Below are 15,525 nucleotides of genomic sequence, written 5' to 3'. Positions count from 1 at the left end.
AAACTACCAGATGGGATGAACCATATATGCACTCTTCTTTTTTGTTTTTGGCATCTCTTGTGTATGTACGTGCATAGAGAGGGATTAGCTGGTTTTAGGAGCGAGGGCTTACCTGAATAAATCTAATTGAATGGTTGAAAATAATGGATTCACCGGTTTAAGTGCAAATCGATAGCTAGATATTTTGTTTTTTCTTACAATTTTTTTTTACATTTTCTCCAATTTATTAGAGCATCACATGGCATCTTCCAAGTATTAGAGCCTAATTTGAATACAACTCGAAATTGCACATATTTTTACAACTTAAAGCATATTTAATTAATAAAGGGTTTAAATTATTATTTTGGTTTTCCATCTAATCTAAATGAGAAGAAAAAAGAAAAAATAAGGATGTGAGACCCGGTGTGTGTACGTTCATAGTACGATACATAGGTACATATTTTTTCTTAAGGAGGAATACCTGCGTACGTACTGTACGTACGTAGGTACGTACTTTTCTTAAGGAGGAATACCTAGGTAGCTATGTGCATGTATATTGGCTGGTAGTGGCAGTATGACGTGAGCCTTTTTACAAATAAATTTAATTATTAATTTTTAAGATAGATCTAATGGTTGAACATAATGGGTCCACCAGAATAAATGAAAATCGATGGTCGGATGTTTTATTTTTTCTTACAATTTCTATGATTTATTGGAGCGCCACGTGGCGGTCTAGGAACGCTTATAGGGTAATATGTGGTGGATTAGAAGCGTTTGTAGGAAGTTTATCCTCTTGATTACTTTTTCTCTTTATGAAAATATTTGCAACAATAATTTTGGAATAGTTCGTAGGAAGATTATCCTCTTGATTATTTTTCTCTCTTTTCTCTTCATGAAAATATTTGCAATAACAATTTTTGAATAACCACAACCTTCTAAATTAAATATTTGTAACAATATTTTTTAGATCGTCATAACTTTTAACTTTAAATCGCACGTTCACTCTTTATCTATTTGGACCATTGTGTTATTTATGATAAAAATCATAATTAGAATTTATGACATATGTTGTCTACTTCGCTCGTAAAATGTATATTCTTCTAAGTTCTATTCATTCAATCATATATAAAAATATATATATAAAATTGTGACTACATATTATTTTATCCTGTACCACTTCACTTGCATGCATAAATAAAATAGGAAGTGACTATATATATTGTTAGATAGATCTACTTTTTAAAGTCTCACCTTGTAAGAACAATGCCCGCACAGCTGTAAACATATATTTTTAAATTATACTTTTTTATCATATTTGTGGAGTAATAAATTTTGTTTTACTACTATAAAATATACTATTTTATAAACCATCTTTTTTCTAGCGACGTAAATATATTTTTTAGGTCTTATAGCTTTTCTTTTTACTCGTGTACGTACGTATTTTTTTCAACTGAAACAGTACCTTTTTAATAGATTTTATATAGTACGTAAGTACGTTTCTTTAAATGAACAGTACATATAGGTTTTTTTTTTAAGGTCCGCGTAAGTACGTGAGATTTTTCCTTTTTTCCATTGTGCGTATGAACGTGAGAATTTCCGGTATAAAACGGTTTCACTCGAATTCACACGATATCAATAGAAAGCAAATAGATCTAATCCAATGGTCTAAAATAATGGGTCCACTAATTTAAATGAAAATCGATGGTGAGATTATAAAATGCCACATGGCAACATAAGAGTGTTTGTAGAAACGCCACATGGCGGCTTAGGAGCGTTTGTAGGATAATTAATGGACTTTTAGTATATAATAGATAGATAGATATCCAAACATTCGATGTGATAGGGACTTTAAAACTAAAGTCTTAGTCCCATCTAAACAGGGTCTTAAGTTTCCATGGAGGACGTGGGCAACTAGCATAATCATCGCCTTATCTCGCTCCGAAAGGACGGCGGCCAGTGGCAACAAATAAACAAAGAGGATACATATGCATATGCACCGTCCCCTTTTTTTTCACCATTTCATTTATCGGATTTTATTTTATTGAATCAACGAGCACTAATTTTATTGAATAGAGTAGGAGAAAACTGTACAATCAGACAAAAACACCAATTTTATTATCGGATTATTCAAACAAATTATTTGCACTATAATTTTTAAAAACCATGTGTTCTCAAGAAAAAAAAACTCTACTGCATTGTTCAGACCTATTTGTTGAGTTTTTTTAAAAAAATGTTTAGTAGTTTTCAAATCAAAATCTTCGGCAATAATCCACTCGACAGTCTCAAACTGGACCTTCGACACAGGAGCTCTAGATCAACTCCATATCTAGGGTGTGTTTAGTTCACGCTAAAATTAGAAGTTTGGTTGAAATTGGAACGATGCGACGGAAAAGTTGAAAATTTGTATGTGTAGAAAAGTTTTGATGTGATGAAAAACTTAAAAGTTTGAAGAAAAATTTTGGAACTAAACTCGGCCCTAGTGACAATACAACTTTGTCCATTCTTATTTTGGTTTTGTGTGCAAGTTCAATATTCTCAGCTCACATCAGTGTGTGTTATGTGTTATATGCTCCTCTATATTTTATATTTTAATGTATTATGTCGTTGACTTTTTATCAACGTTTGACCATTCGTCTTATTTAAAAAAAATTATGTAATTATTATTTATTTTATTGTGACTTGATTTATCACAAATGTTATTTAAGCATAACATAAATATTTTTATATCTACACAAAAATTTTGAGTAAGACGAATGGTCAAAAATTGGTAAAAAAAAACTACGAAGGGAGTAATTAATCGGAGGAATTAGCTGTTGGGTTCTGAGTCCAGGGTGTGTTGTGGCTTGTGATAGAAGCTGCATGCAGTGATGCTGTGCCTAGGTTGTTTTGCATTGTCTGCTTCTTCCCACTCACTCATCAGAGTTCACTTTTCGATCGAAAAGTTTGGTAATAACGTAGTACGCTGCTTGCGTGGTTTCGCACATTGTAAAGCTAAAGTCGTTGGAGGTGGCTTTCTTCGTCCTTGAGTACTATAAAAGCAGAGTACCGTATTTGGCTTTCTTGATAAATATTTTCTATGTCCCAAAACAAACTCAATCCTAGATTTGAATGTGAGTATACCCAGGGTTATACTTTCGGTTTAGCCGATTTGATCTGGCGTCACCGAAATTTCGGAAATTTCCAAAATTTGAACAAAATTTAGTTGAATTTGAACAAATATTATCAAAATTCATGAAAAATTGAAAAATTTTGGCCCAAAAAATATCATATCGAAGGGATCCAAAATGACCGAAATTTCCAACCCTGAGTATACCCAATCCTAGGTTTAATTTGAACATACACTGTAACCGGATTCAAAGTCAGGATTGAGTTCTTTTTAGAACAATGGGACTAGATGATGAAAAGGGGTGGCATGCATGCTGGATCTAGCCAGCTAGGGATCCATATCGCCTACCTTATTTTTTTGCCAAAATCAAGCTTTCCGGCCATATCTTGATCCATCCCTGTCATCCATTCATCAATTAACCATCCGATTGTTGTACCATAGCAGCATATATAGCTAGAAGAGAACTTGCAAGACTCAACCATCGATCGAACAGACAGAAATTCTACGGTTGGCATCCACACAACTCTACAGCTGGCTTCAAATTATGGATGAAAATGGTCGGAAAAATGCTCAAACTATTTCCACAAGCATATATATTGTTTATTGGGAATAGAATCGAAATAGTAGAACATTTGAAACGAAAATGGTACCAGAATGAAACTATCCATAGAACCTTAGAAACAACGTATCTCAATGGCACGAGCTAAACCCAAAAAATAAACACCCTCTAATCTAGGACGGAGGGAGTACTAGAAGTAATTAATTTTTTTAAAAGTGCATCTTTATACCTGACTTATATTAAAAAATTCTTTATAGAAAATACCGTGCCAAAAAATTTTACTTACTCAGTTCTGGTAAGGAGGATTCACGTGCAGGGAACCAGTTGCTGCCTTGCGTTTCACGCGGAAAGAGTCCAATTCGACTCCCTCAGCTGTAGGTTGAATCTGATTTATATGCCCATGCATATCGTAAAATCAGGTATATCAACCCATTCAATTATTAAAACTAGTGTAAAATTACTTTCTTGATGGTATGGCACGTTGATTTGTGGTTCTCGCTGATGTGACATGTTGACCTTGGTCAAACCAACTAAGTCTAGGGCATGTGGTGCTTATGTAGCACCAGAAGAAAAATATGAAAAAAAAAGTATAAATGCAATGGAACCCACGTATCAGTAAGTATCTTTGCTTTCTTCCTCTCTAGCTGCCATCTTCCTCTCGGCAAGCATCGAGCCAAGCTTTGAGGTAGAGAGAGGAGACTAGGGAGAGAAAGAGAGGACCGCAGACTCTGGAGCCTAAGACAGCGGTGGTGGTGGTGTCTTTCCCAATTCCCATGACTTGCTCAACTGGTAGGGGTGATGGTGCAGAGCTTGACAAGGCTAAAGAGAGCGCGAGATCTAGTGGTTGCCAGCTAGGCCTATAAAAAAAGCTTAAGGCTTGTGGGCTGCTCGAGCTTGGTTCGTCTTAGATTTGATACGAGCTCAGCTAGAGCTCTTAAGGAGCCAAGCCCGAGCCCAACCCCAAGCTTGTGAGCTTTCGTCAAGTTGAGCTTGAGCTTCTCATGAGCCTAGATGTATGTTTGATTTTTATGTCTTGTGTAACAAGTGACTAGGTTAAGGATAAATGAGTACAGATTCATGTAAAATAATTAGTCTGTTTTGGTATCATATATTAATCGTATGTTCTCCTAACCTTTTCTTTAATATTGTTATCTTGAAATTATTGTTTTACATAAAAATTATCATCAAAATATACATTATCATATACTCGGTCGAGCTCGCAAACCTAACCGAATTTGAGTCGAGCCTGCTTAACGACTCGAAGGTGGATTAGGCTCGGCTCGAGCTTGTGTCGAGGTCGAGCCTATACAGGCAGGCTCGCTCAAGTTTGGCTTGTTGACAACTCTAGTTGCCACCTTCGCTTATGTTGCCTTCGAGAGCAATGGAATCTAGATGTCGGCATCCTGAGATCGCGATGTGGCCTACTAGGTTGGACACCCTGACTTGAAGACCACCGGCACATACACGTCGTTGTTCATGTCATCTGCTGCCACGAGAATGACAACGGGATCCAACTCTGCCACCGCTTACCTCGCCTCCGCTACCACAAACCTCTCCTCCACTAGGAAACCAAGGGTGGTGCTATTGCATGTGTAGCTATCACCAAGCTGTTGTTAGGGAGAAGGGAGAGGGGCAGAGGCAGCTAGCCCTTCGCCAGACTGGTTCTCTAGCAAGGACAGGGCTAGCGCTCTCAGTGGCCTCCATGTTGTGGGGGACGAAGTACACCACCGCCATGAAGCTCGGCCTCTAGACATTGACCCATCTCCACCACGTGTGTTGCTGTAGTGGAGCTCGAGGCCGGATCACCTCCTCCCAGCTACTTCCTCAACACGGTGATAAGCATGAACTCAAACCTCTGCCTGGCTAGTTCTTACCTCTCTTGGCCACTGTCTCTCCCACCAACGAGGTCACCGCCGTCTCCAACTCATGCCACCCCTAATCCCACCAGTCGCCACTTTAACCACCGGAAGATAAAGAGAGATGATGAAATAGAGGAGAGAGGGAAGGAAGAGGAATAATCAGTCTATCTGCTGTTTAGCCTAGTGATGCATGCTACCTGCAGTGTACAACCAACTTCTTGGCGACCAGCCGAATACCAGCATTATTTTTGTAGTCGTATAGTTCCACAGAGAAGAACGCGTCGACCATGTCCCCTCGAAAAAACATAAATTCCAGCTCTGCGACATCTGCCTTGCTGAAATCCTTCTTCCGGATGTTGCCGCTAGCCTCTTTCAGGTATATCTCTGTCGCATAGGTCGCATCGTCGCCGCTGCCTACGATGGGGATGCTGCGAAAAGGGAATGTGGTTGTTGTTACTCCCTCGGTTTTATATTATAATTCGTTTGATCTTTTTTTTAAGACAAACTTAGTTAAGTTTGACTAAATTTATAGTAAAATTTTAACAATATCTAATATATGAAATTAGTTTTATTAAATCTAACATTGACTATAGTTTGATAAAATATTTGTTTTGTGTTAAAAATATTAGTATATTTTTCTATAAATTTAGTCAAACCTAAAGAAGTTTAACTAGGAAAATATTCAAACGACTTATAAATATAATACGAAACAGAGGAAGTATCGTTGTTGTTGTTAAAAATCACAGAAGCATGAACACTTGGCACTTATTTTTACATTTTAAAAGAATCAGAGAGCAATGTAACTCACTTTAGGCGTACACTAGGACGATTCCCGTATTCCTTAATCACTTGCCGCCATTCAGAATTGCTCCCAAACTTCCGGAATGTTATCTCAGCTATTTCATCACAAAATTCTAGAACTTGTCTGAGATTCTCAGGGATGTCAACCACTATGCTCAACTTATTTGGTCGACCTTCACTGTCTTGATACAGATAAACTTCATAACGGACCCTCAAACCTATGCAACGAAGTTGTAGCGGATTATCGTTGTGCTCGATACATAAGCTCCATTCAAATTGGTATGGAAGAGAATTGGTGCGAAGGCCGGAAGTTAGACTTCTTTTGCCCAAACAAGAGGAAAAAGAAATAGAAACTTGGATGAACTCGAGTGAAATATCATTTGGGTTGAGGAAACCGCCGCTTAGCAGTTCTGGAAAATTATCCTCCTGCAAAAGAATTTCATGGTTTAGCCAATAAATTATACTATCAAATAGGGGTATAATCAGGTCAGATATGATCGGATAGCACTCTTTTTTGACCTATCTTGTATTTTCTTCAGAGCCAAAACCAAGCATTGATTTACTTATCCCGGTTTTTTCCCTCGGAATTGGATCCAAGAACGGATTTTTATCTCTAGTACTAAGATATTAAGCCTAGGGACAATTAGAGAACCCGATTAGTTGGGCATGTCAACTGTTAAATGGGGATGGATCTAGGGATTCATTTGCGAGTTCATAAATATATAAGGACTATTTATATCTTTTATCATGTTCATAAGTGGAGTCATAATAGATTTTGGTGTATGTTTAATAGTACGGCTACAACTCATAACATAACCTATCCTATTTTTCTCCTAGGTTCAAATTCTGATGGATAATGGCAAGTATTCATTTCACTCTCCAGTACCAGTCTCATAAGCCTCGGGTCGGTCAGGATAGCGGGTAATACACGTCCCGTTTACACACCTACTATCAGACAGTGAGACACATTAATGAATTCTACAAACAATATATCATAACTAACGATGATTGATTGGCTCTCCTCCATCTCTCTACACAGTAGCATTTCTAGGCAATTCAAAGTTGCTACTACGAATTACAGAAATTTAAATATTCTTAATTTCAATAATAGATATCTATGAATTACCCCACAATTCGAAGTTGGATTGTTGACATATCATGCTATGCAATCACTAGTTCTCACTCTGCTGCATCAGATGCCAAATGCGTGGAAAAAAATGATAGAAACAAGTAGTTGTTTCAGACTTTCAGTCAAAGAAGCATTGCTTGAACAATGTTGTTTTCCAGATCATATGAAGTTAATAGGAACAGAAAAACAGGAGGTAGGTAATCCAAACACACCAGGAACAGCACTGTAGAACAACACTTGAGAACATCAAGATTCATCCTGACATCATACAGACTCCTGCAAATTATTGAGCAGATTATTGTCATAGATTAAACTTAACGAATAGCTTAAAAACAAGGGTCTAAACAATGTAGCAGGAGAAAGTTTATTAGGAAAGCACATCTTTTGAAGAATGTAGAAAATAATTTGTTTCAATGATCCAATGAATAATCAGATGAAAAGAACATGGCTTAAATTGCAAAGCAAATTAGTGGAAGATCATTTACTCTATTAATTTTAGGATATATATATACTTAAAACTGAATAAAAGAAGGTGAAATAACGATTCCTAATCTACTTCTCTAATTGACAATAAATACCGAGTACTTGGAGAAGTGCGTATGTGCCAATGAAACTAAACAAAACAATTTGAACATGATATGTACTGAAGTGGGATCATGAGGAAGTTAATCATTACTTTTGATTCGTATTATGTTTGGTAGCAGGAGTAAATGTTGATGGGCGATATATATATATTCAAAAAACAGTGATTGTTTCCACCACACCTCTTTAGAAAGATTCTTGTTAGAATTTTAAAATTTTGACCAAATATTGTCATAAATATCAAATATTTATGATTGAAGGTAATATTAATAGAAACTGCTCAGCGGGCTAGGTAACCAGTAATGAAATAATCACTTAATGAATGTCAAGCTAAGTTACCAACATGATGCCTTGGGTATATGTGTTTTCAATTCAAATAGGAAAGGATAAGAAAAATCCAAAGTTGAGAAAGGACGCATTTGGAATTCAGATGCAATGAATATAAATTTTGGATTTTACACTCTATATAATATACCTGTGAATTTGCGGCCCTAGATTAAAGTAATCTGCCAAATTTGCCATCTGCAGAAATCAGCCATATTCATTCAAATGACAAGAAGGATCATGTATATCCATGAGAACATTCAACGAAGGTCTGGATTCTTTAGCATGCAAATCTTGGTTTTCTTTAGGGAAATTTATAAAAACCACCTCATAAGTTACTTGAAGTTTGACATTTCACCATATAAGTTATTTTATTGCAAATACCTACCCAGCTACTCAATTTTATTGAAAAACCACTCCAGTGAATGTATGTCTAACCGAATCAACATGTTTTAATAAATTATAAGCCGTCAATGTGATCTTTACCAAACTTAGATACACGTAGAATATAGTTTTGATAAAATAATTTTTGAAGATTCCACAAATAGAAATGCTGATGAGAGCTTAGATGTTCTTACACTGTGTTTTGCTATATAAAGAAAGTTCAATGAAACATGAAGGATAAATCTAATGCAAGCAATTGAATAAAATTTACTCGGGTAGCTTAGCATCATGTGGTAGCTCTAGGGTGATTTAATTAAGCACGTGCGCTGTAACGCTCCGCTTCTCGTGAGACGTTAAAAACTAATTCGGCAAAATCCTAATTGCGAAAATTTCGTTCTTTGTGTGCGAGTCTAAGTCGTGCCCTGGATCTCAATTCAATTTCCCGTTGTTCCCTCTCGTCGCCATCAAATCGTCCACCTCAAGATTCCAATTCCGGCTATCAAACTCCGAAATTCAATCGCCTCCCTTTGAATCCCCGCCAAATACCTGTCCCCATTTCCGAAAAATATCAAATTCCCATCTCGAATCCTTTCCTTGAGTCTCCCTTGATTCCTCCCTAAACCCCCGAGATCGAATCTCAAATTTGAAATTTAAACCCAAGCCCCAAATCTCTCCAACTCAAATTCCCTATAAAAGTCTATTTTTTCCTCCCTCTGTTTTGTGGGCTGAATTCCTTTCCCTCGGCCCATCCCTCCTCTCAGCCTGATCCCCCTCCCCTTCGCACGTGCAGAGCACGAGCGTCGTGCCCGAGCCGAGAGAGAGCGCCGCCCTCTCTCTCTCTCGCTCTCTCTGCTTCCTCTCTCCCCGTCGCCGATTCCCGCCACCGCCTTTGGTTCCCGCGCACGCGTCGGTCGTGGCCGACCGCCCGGTCGCCGCCACCGTCAGCGCCTGCGCCGCGCTGCCGCTCGGCCCCGCTGCCTGCCGCGAGCTCTGCAGCGCGTGCCCGAGCCGCTCCACGCGTGTCCTGCCAAAACCGTGAGGCCGAGCTCCCGCTCCCATCCCTCTCCCGCCCCAACTCGGCAAAGAGCAGAGCCCCCCTTTTCCCCCTCCTTTTCCACTTTTGCCTGACACCGCCGGCATCATCACCTGCCGCCGCCTTGGCTGCACGCGTCGACGACCGCCAGCTCATCGCCCCTGCATCCCTTGACCGCCAATGTCGGTTTTCCTCCTCCAAACCGACCTCTCCTCCTCGCCTATATAACCCGAGCCCCCCCCCTCAGCGTCTCGACCTCCCACTCGTTTCCTCTCGTTTCCTCCCACAGCGCCATTGCCGCCGGACCACCATCCCCACCATGCTGCCGCCGTCCTCGCCTCCCTCCGCCGTCGCGCGTGCTGGTGAAGCCGGCGTGCGCACGAGGAGCTGACGCGGACTCCGGCCACTCTTCTCCTTCCCCTTCCCCGGCCCGAGGCTGGAGAGCTTGCTCCCGCGCCGCCGCCGCTCGTCACGGTGCCCTGTCCCGACGCGGTAGCCCTCCGTTCCTCTTCCTCGCTCGCCCTCCTCCTCCTTTAACTCGCGTGGTTCGTAGGCGCCGCCCCAAGCCCCGCTGCCGCTCGCCATGGCCTTGCCGCCGTCGGCGCCCGCTCCCGGAGGCCGCCTCTCGTCGCCGGACCTCCACGGCGTCGCTCTACCCCATCCAACGCCGGAAATGAACTCCTTGAACCCCGGAGATGCTCCCATCCTTTTGAATCGAACCCCCGTTGCTCCGGTGAAGTTTCCCCCCTTTTCGCGCCGCCGGCGTGCGCCGCCACGATTCGTCGTCGCTGGCCTCCCTCCGGCGAATCCGACCCGGTGGCTCACTTCCTCTTGTCCGTCCCATCGTTCCGGTGTACTCCCTCTCTCTCGAATCGTCACGACGAGCTCCGGTGAACTTGGCCGCCGTCCGCCGTCCATCTCGGCCTCCCCTTCTTCCTCCTCCCGCCGGCCCGCGTGGCTGCCACGTAGGCGCCACGTCGGCGCCACCTCGGCTTTGACCGGGCCAAGCCGGTCAGCCGCCCCCTCCCTCCGTCTTCCCTCCCGTGCGCGCGGTCCACGGCAAGCCGTGCGGCTGCACGTGGGCCCGCCACCATCCGTCCACCCGGCGCGCCGCGCCCGAACCACGCGCACCCGAAACCCTAGCGCCCGTCCCCGTGTGCGCCGCTTCCACCGTGCACCGCCTCACCGACAAGCGGGCCCGCTCGGGACCCCGCGAGGTGAGCCCGGTCCACCCGGCTCCCCTTCCCCCTCTCTCTCCCCACGCCCCTCTCTTGGGCCGCCTCTCCGTAGCCCGCGCCGGCCCAATAAGCTCGGCCGAGCCGCGCAAATCCTCTCGGGCCGCGCCAAGCCGCTCGGTAAAATCTGATTCCTATCCCTCCTTCCTTTTCTTATCCAAAGGGATTAATAAATCCTTTTCCCTTTTTCATAAATCAATTCCTTATTCCCAAAATTCCATGAATCATTTCCTTTGCTCCCGCACGTCAGTGAATGTCAATAATATTCTTGAGAATATTATTTCTATAAATTCCATAAACCATTTCTCGTATTCCAGAAAATTCCGATAAATCATTTCCTTGTCCAGAAAATCCAATTAAACTTCCAAAATTCGTATCTCCCGATCCGTAGCTCCGATTGATTCCGTTCCACATCCAGTAATTCCGTAAAATTGAGATCTATTTAATGGCACTATTAATTAGCCTAATAGGATCTTTCTTTTGGTCTTTTGTTTAGGTTTTTGATTGTTTGCGTATAGTTGCGGTTACCGGATTTTCGTCGATCGCGGGTTTTCTCGAAGATTCGTGAAGCTTCGCGAAGACCTTGAGCAAGGCAAGTCACCCTTTGATCAATTGCTCCTATAATTGGAAAATCATTATTATTTTGTTTGCAACTTGCATTATTAGAGTCACACACATATAACATGCTTGGCCTCGGTTTGCGTGCCAAACCGACGGACCTACCCAGTAGTCGCACTAATTCCTGTAGGCTGTACTACCCTGATTCCTTGTCGCTCCACCCTTGTGGTACTTTGGTATCCGTGCTCTTTGAGCGTGTATACCAATTGTCCCACATACACCGTTGATTGTCGAAAAATTGGGAAATGGGTTTGTGAAGCCTTCAAAACCCGACATGTGGTGTCGGTGTGTTTAAAAATAAAATGAATTGTGAAAACTCGCGATGCGGGGGTGGTGCCTGCGTGGCGCTGTCCCGTATTCGCATATAAGGACCGATTCCTGTGGGAAACTCATCAAGCATAATCAAAGTGCAACCACAAGGTGGAATGGGACACCCTGGCTAAGTAACTAGTCGGTTCAGGGAAACCTCGCATGCCAATAGTTGGGGAACGCCGGGGCGGGGTCGGTTGGAGCCAACCCGGGTTCCTGGTAAGGCAAGAACACGAAGCTTGCCAGATTACCGATCGAGGTGGTTGGAGTTTGATTTGTGAAAACTAAAATGGCCTATATTTATGTGAGGAATTGATCCTTCTATGTGGCATGAGGTAACCCTGGGTCGGCTTGGGAAAGGCTTTGTTGCGAACCTCTGATACCGACGGGTGTTCGGAATAAGTTCGTATCTTGTGGGTAAAGTGTACCCCTCTGCAGAGGTTAACTAACTGTTCGAACAGCCGTGCCCACGGTCATGGGCGGATGTGAGGTGGTTCCCGTTGCGTAGATTTGTTTGCCTGTGCTTTGTGAAAAGTTGTTGTGGTGTGGGAATCGTAACCAGAATCAGCCTACGTGGCAGATGGATGACCTGAGTAGTCAGAAACGAATCTGTGTGATTCGGGATGTCTGTGGGCATCATAGACTAGGCTTCCCGAGTGGAAGCGGATTGCTTTGCTGCTGGGCAGCTGGACTCTGGGAGTCCGAGAAAATGAAAAAGGCTCTGGGAGCCGCTTAATCGAGTGAAAAGGCTCTGGGAGCCGATAAGTAATGATCTGACCCTGGAGGTCGATATATTACCATTTGAGTTGTTGAAAAGCATTTCTTAAGTCAAATCGAGACACAAGTCTCTTTTCGATCCAAACTCAAAAAGAAATAAATCACTTAGTGTTTTCAAAATGAATTCAAACAAAGGATTTGCAAAACAACCTTGCCTCTCTTCCAAGCTTGCATTAAACACCTAAATTCCCGTGACTTGCTGAGTACGAAAGTACTCACCCTTGCTCTATATAAATATATATAGTTCCTCCGCCTTGAAGTGAAGATGAAGTGAAGTGAAGATTAGGGTTTCGTCCTTGTTCCCAGCCGTCGCCTGTGGTGTTGGGTGTTAGTTCGTTGGTTCCGCTGCTGCTGCTGTTGTTGGTGTTTACTCGTCCGTGTCGTCGGTTGCATTCTCGGGTTGTTCTGAGCTGCAACCTAAGTTAAGGTAAATAAGTCCTCTATTTATTTTAAGGATTTGCAATGATTCATATTTGTCACCGTGGGTACCAGCACTATGTCCTGGGACTGGTACCGAGATCGCGGTTTCGTAGGTAGCGGTTCGCGCCGTTTTTCTTACGACACGCTCCTATCAGGTGCCGTTGTACGGCGGTGCCGGATTGGGGTGTGACATGCGCACTAGGGTGATTTTTACAACAAAACAGAGCATGGAGTGGACATTTGTTACAAAATAACTTATCAAACTTCAAGTGACTTATGGGATGGTTTTTGTAGTTTTTCCTATCTTTTATGGTACATCTATAACTAAGGCTCGGTTTGTGGTTGTTGTGTTGGTGTTGCGCTGTGCTCATTTTTAAAATTGCTCTAAAAATTTGAACATATAATTTTGGTCGTTTGGTTTATAGATTGAATTATGATTATATATATTATCCAACTTTCACGTCTCTTCCAATTGTTTCGTATTTTCATACCATAATAATATTGACAAGATTATAAGAAAATCAGTTTAACAAACACCAAAATGTCAAAAAGTTGTTGCAGCAAACGAGTTTATGATCAGGATCCATATGCCGCAATGTCAAACTGAACCTAAAGCATTCTTAGTTTGAAATTGTAAGTGATTTTATGCAAACAACAAGGTCATCACCTTCATGTTCCCTGCTCTCCTCCCAAACGTCTGGGTAAGCAGAGGTAAGGTGTCGATCATCCCCTTTGGTTCAGGAGGCGACCGTCCAATTTCAGCGAATGCTTCCCTTATTATCTCTGAGTCAAACGAAATGATGTTGTGACCAGCCCAGATTCGCCCTGTCCAGAACTAACAACGTTAGAGAGCACTACGAAAAGGGCCAAAATAAAGTAGTTTTTTTTTAAAAAAAAATCTTTACAGTGGTAAAAAATTAACCATTATAGAACACTAAAATGGATATTGTGCATTCGTCTAGCGTTGATGAAACTATCATGTCACTCAAGTGCTAATTAAATCTTATTCTTCTTCTATGGTGTGTTGGCATCGATATGATATTGTGCTTGTATTGTAAAAAGTGGCTCTGATTGAAATTGAAAACGGAGTTAAAGGCCTGTTCACTTTGATAAAAAAAAACATTACCAAATTTTGCCAAAATTTTGGCAACTTACCAAAATTTTAGCAGGATTTTTTATATAGTTACCCAAATTTGGCAGCAAACTAAATGTAGCCAATTTTTTTGACAACTTTACCAAAATTTGGTAAGGTTGAAAATAGTATCAAAAGAACAGGCCCAAAGCAGTGACTGTTGATGTATTAGAATTGATAACCGTTGAGTCATGCAGCATAGTAAGTTGGAGTTGGAAAGAAAGATTTTTTTTTATTTAGTTGGCATTGAACCATGTGCATGTATCGAATTTTAGATAATAAAAGCTTTTATTCAAACTCACCCAACAATGTACATGCTTGGAACGTGCTTGCTAGTATATGGCTGCAGTAGTAAACTACATATTTCCTTGAGAGAAAAGAAAATGGAAAGGGAAAGAAAATGGATTCCTCATTCCTGAAAGTCAAGGAAGGAGACATGTCAAGAAATACAATGACAAGAACCCCCTCCCCTCACCGTGCAGGACGTTGTGGATGTTATTAGCAACGTCACAGAAGGGCGGGGCGTGTTCGAGGGCGCCACGCGTGATGCCCTTACGCTCAAGCGCCTCCGTGACCACCCCAAGGTCGGAGGGGCGCACGAGCGTGACGAAGGGCTCCGCGACCTCAACCAGCTGTCGCGGGCAGAGGAAGATGGACCCGAACTCGAGCAGCGTGCGCCTCTCCCTAGGACCCCATGGCATGGAGGTCTCCACGTCGAAGAAGGTGATCTCCGGCTCCTCCTCAACTAGAGGTGGGACTTGGGCCGTGCTTTCTTGGGCCGGCCCAAGGCACGATGGCCCAGCACGAGAGAAAGCACGCCCAGCACGGCACGGCTATGGGCCGGGCCGGCACGGCCCGTAGTTGGGCCGTGCCTGGGCCGTAAGTTGAGGCACGCTGGGCGGCACGGCAGGCTATTGGGCAGTGCCTGGGCCAGCCCAGCACGAAAAAGGCCCGAAGGCCCGAAGGCCGGCCCAGCACGAAAAATGGCCGAAAGTCAGGAGCGCAGGAGTCGGCCCGTAAGTCACCGCAGGAGCGCCGAGCGCGTGCATGGCTGCATGCGACGCGGTGATTAATTTCTTCCTCTTGTTTTGAATGGAATTTAACTCATGTAGACGCGGTGATTAATTTCTCAAGGGAACAGTGCCATGCACTCATGCAGATGTGCATGGTCGCCTTGCCTGTTGCTGTGCCGCATGCGGCATGCCCAGAAGGCCAGAACTAAGTGCGTGGTCACTCAGACTGACACTCAAACTTCAGCCGTTCAGACTTCAGTAGTTC

The 15,525-nt window shown here is 42.6% G+C and overlaps 1 protein-coding gene across 1 annotated transcript; it reads right to left on the bottom strand.

The window, feature by feature from the left end:
- Positions 1-5,696: 5,696 nt before the first annotated feature.
- LOC107275981 (protein NEN1) lies at positions 5,697-15,296 on the bottom strand. The gene is made up of 7 exons (XM_066304553.1): positions 15,173-15,296; positions 14,723-15,019; positions 13,783-13,940; positions 8,491-8,537; positions 7,646-7,709; positions 6,312-6,730; positions 5,697-5,931 (listed from the first exon to the last, which is right to left on the bottom strand). The coding sequence occupies exons 1-7, from the start codon at positions 15,294-15,296 to the stop codon at positions 5,697-5,699; spliced, it is 1,344 nt and encodes a 447-aa protein (XP_066160650.1).
- Between the last annotated feature and the right edge of the window lie 229 nt (positions 15,297-15,525).

The sequence above is a fragment of the Oryza sativa genome, chromosome 10, assembly GCF_034140825.1.
Source record: "Oryza sativa Japonica Group chromosome 10, ASM3414082v1".
NCBI lineage: Eukaryota > Viridiplantae > Streptophyta > Magnoliopsida > Poales > Poaceae > Oryza > Oryza sativa.
This window is presented reverse-complemented; position numbering and strand designations above follow the sequence as displayed.

Coding starts and splice junctions, on each gene's coding strand:
- LOC107275981 (XM_066304553.1), bottom strand. CDS start 15,296: ATGCACGCGCTCGGCGCTCCTGCGGTGACTTACGGGCCGACTCCTGCG. Junction 13,941..14,722: donor CATCCACAACGTCCTGCACG/GTGAGGGGAGGG, acceptor AGTTCTGGACAG/GGCGAATCTGGGCTGGTCAC. Junction 5,932..6,311: donor CGTCCTAGTGTACGCCTAAA/GTGAGTTACATT, acceptor CCCTTTTCGCAG/CATCCCCATCGTAGGCAGCG.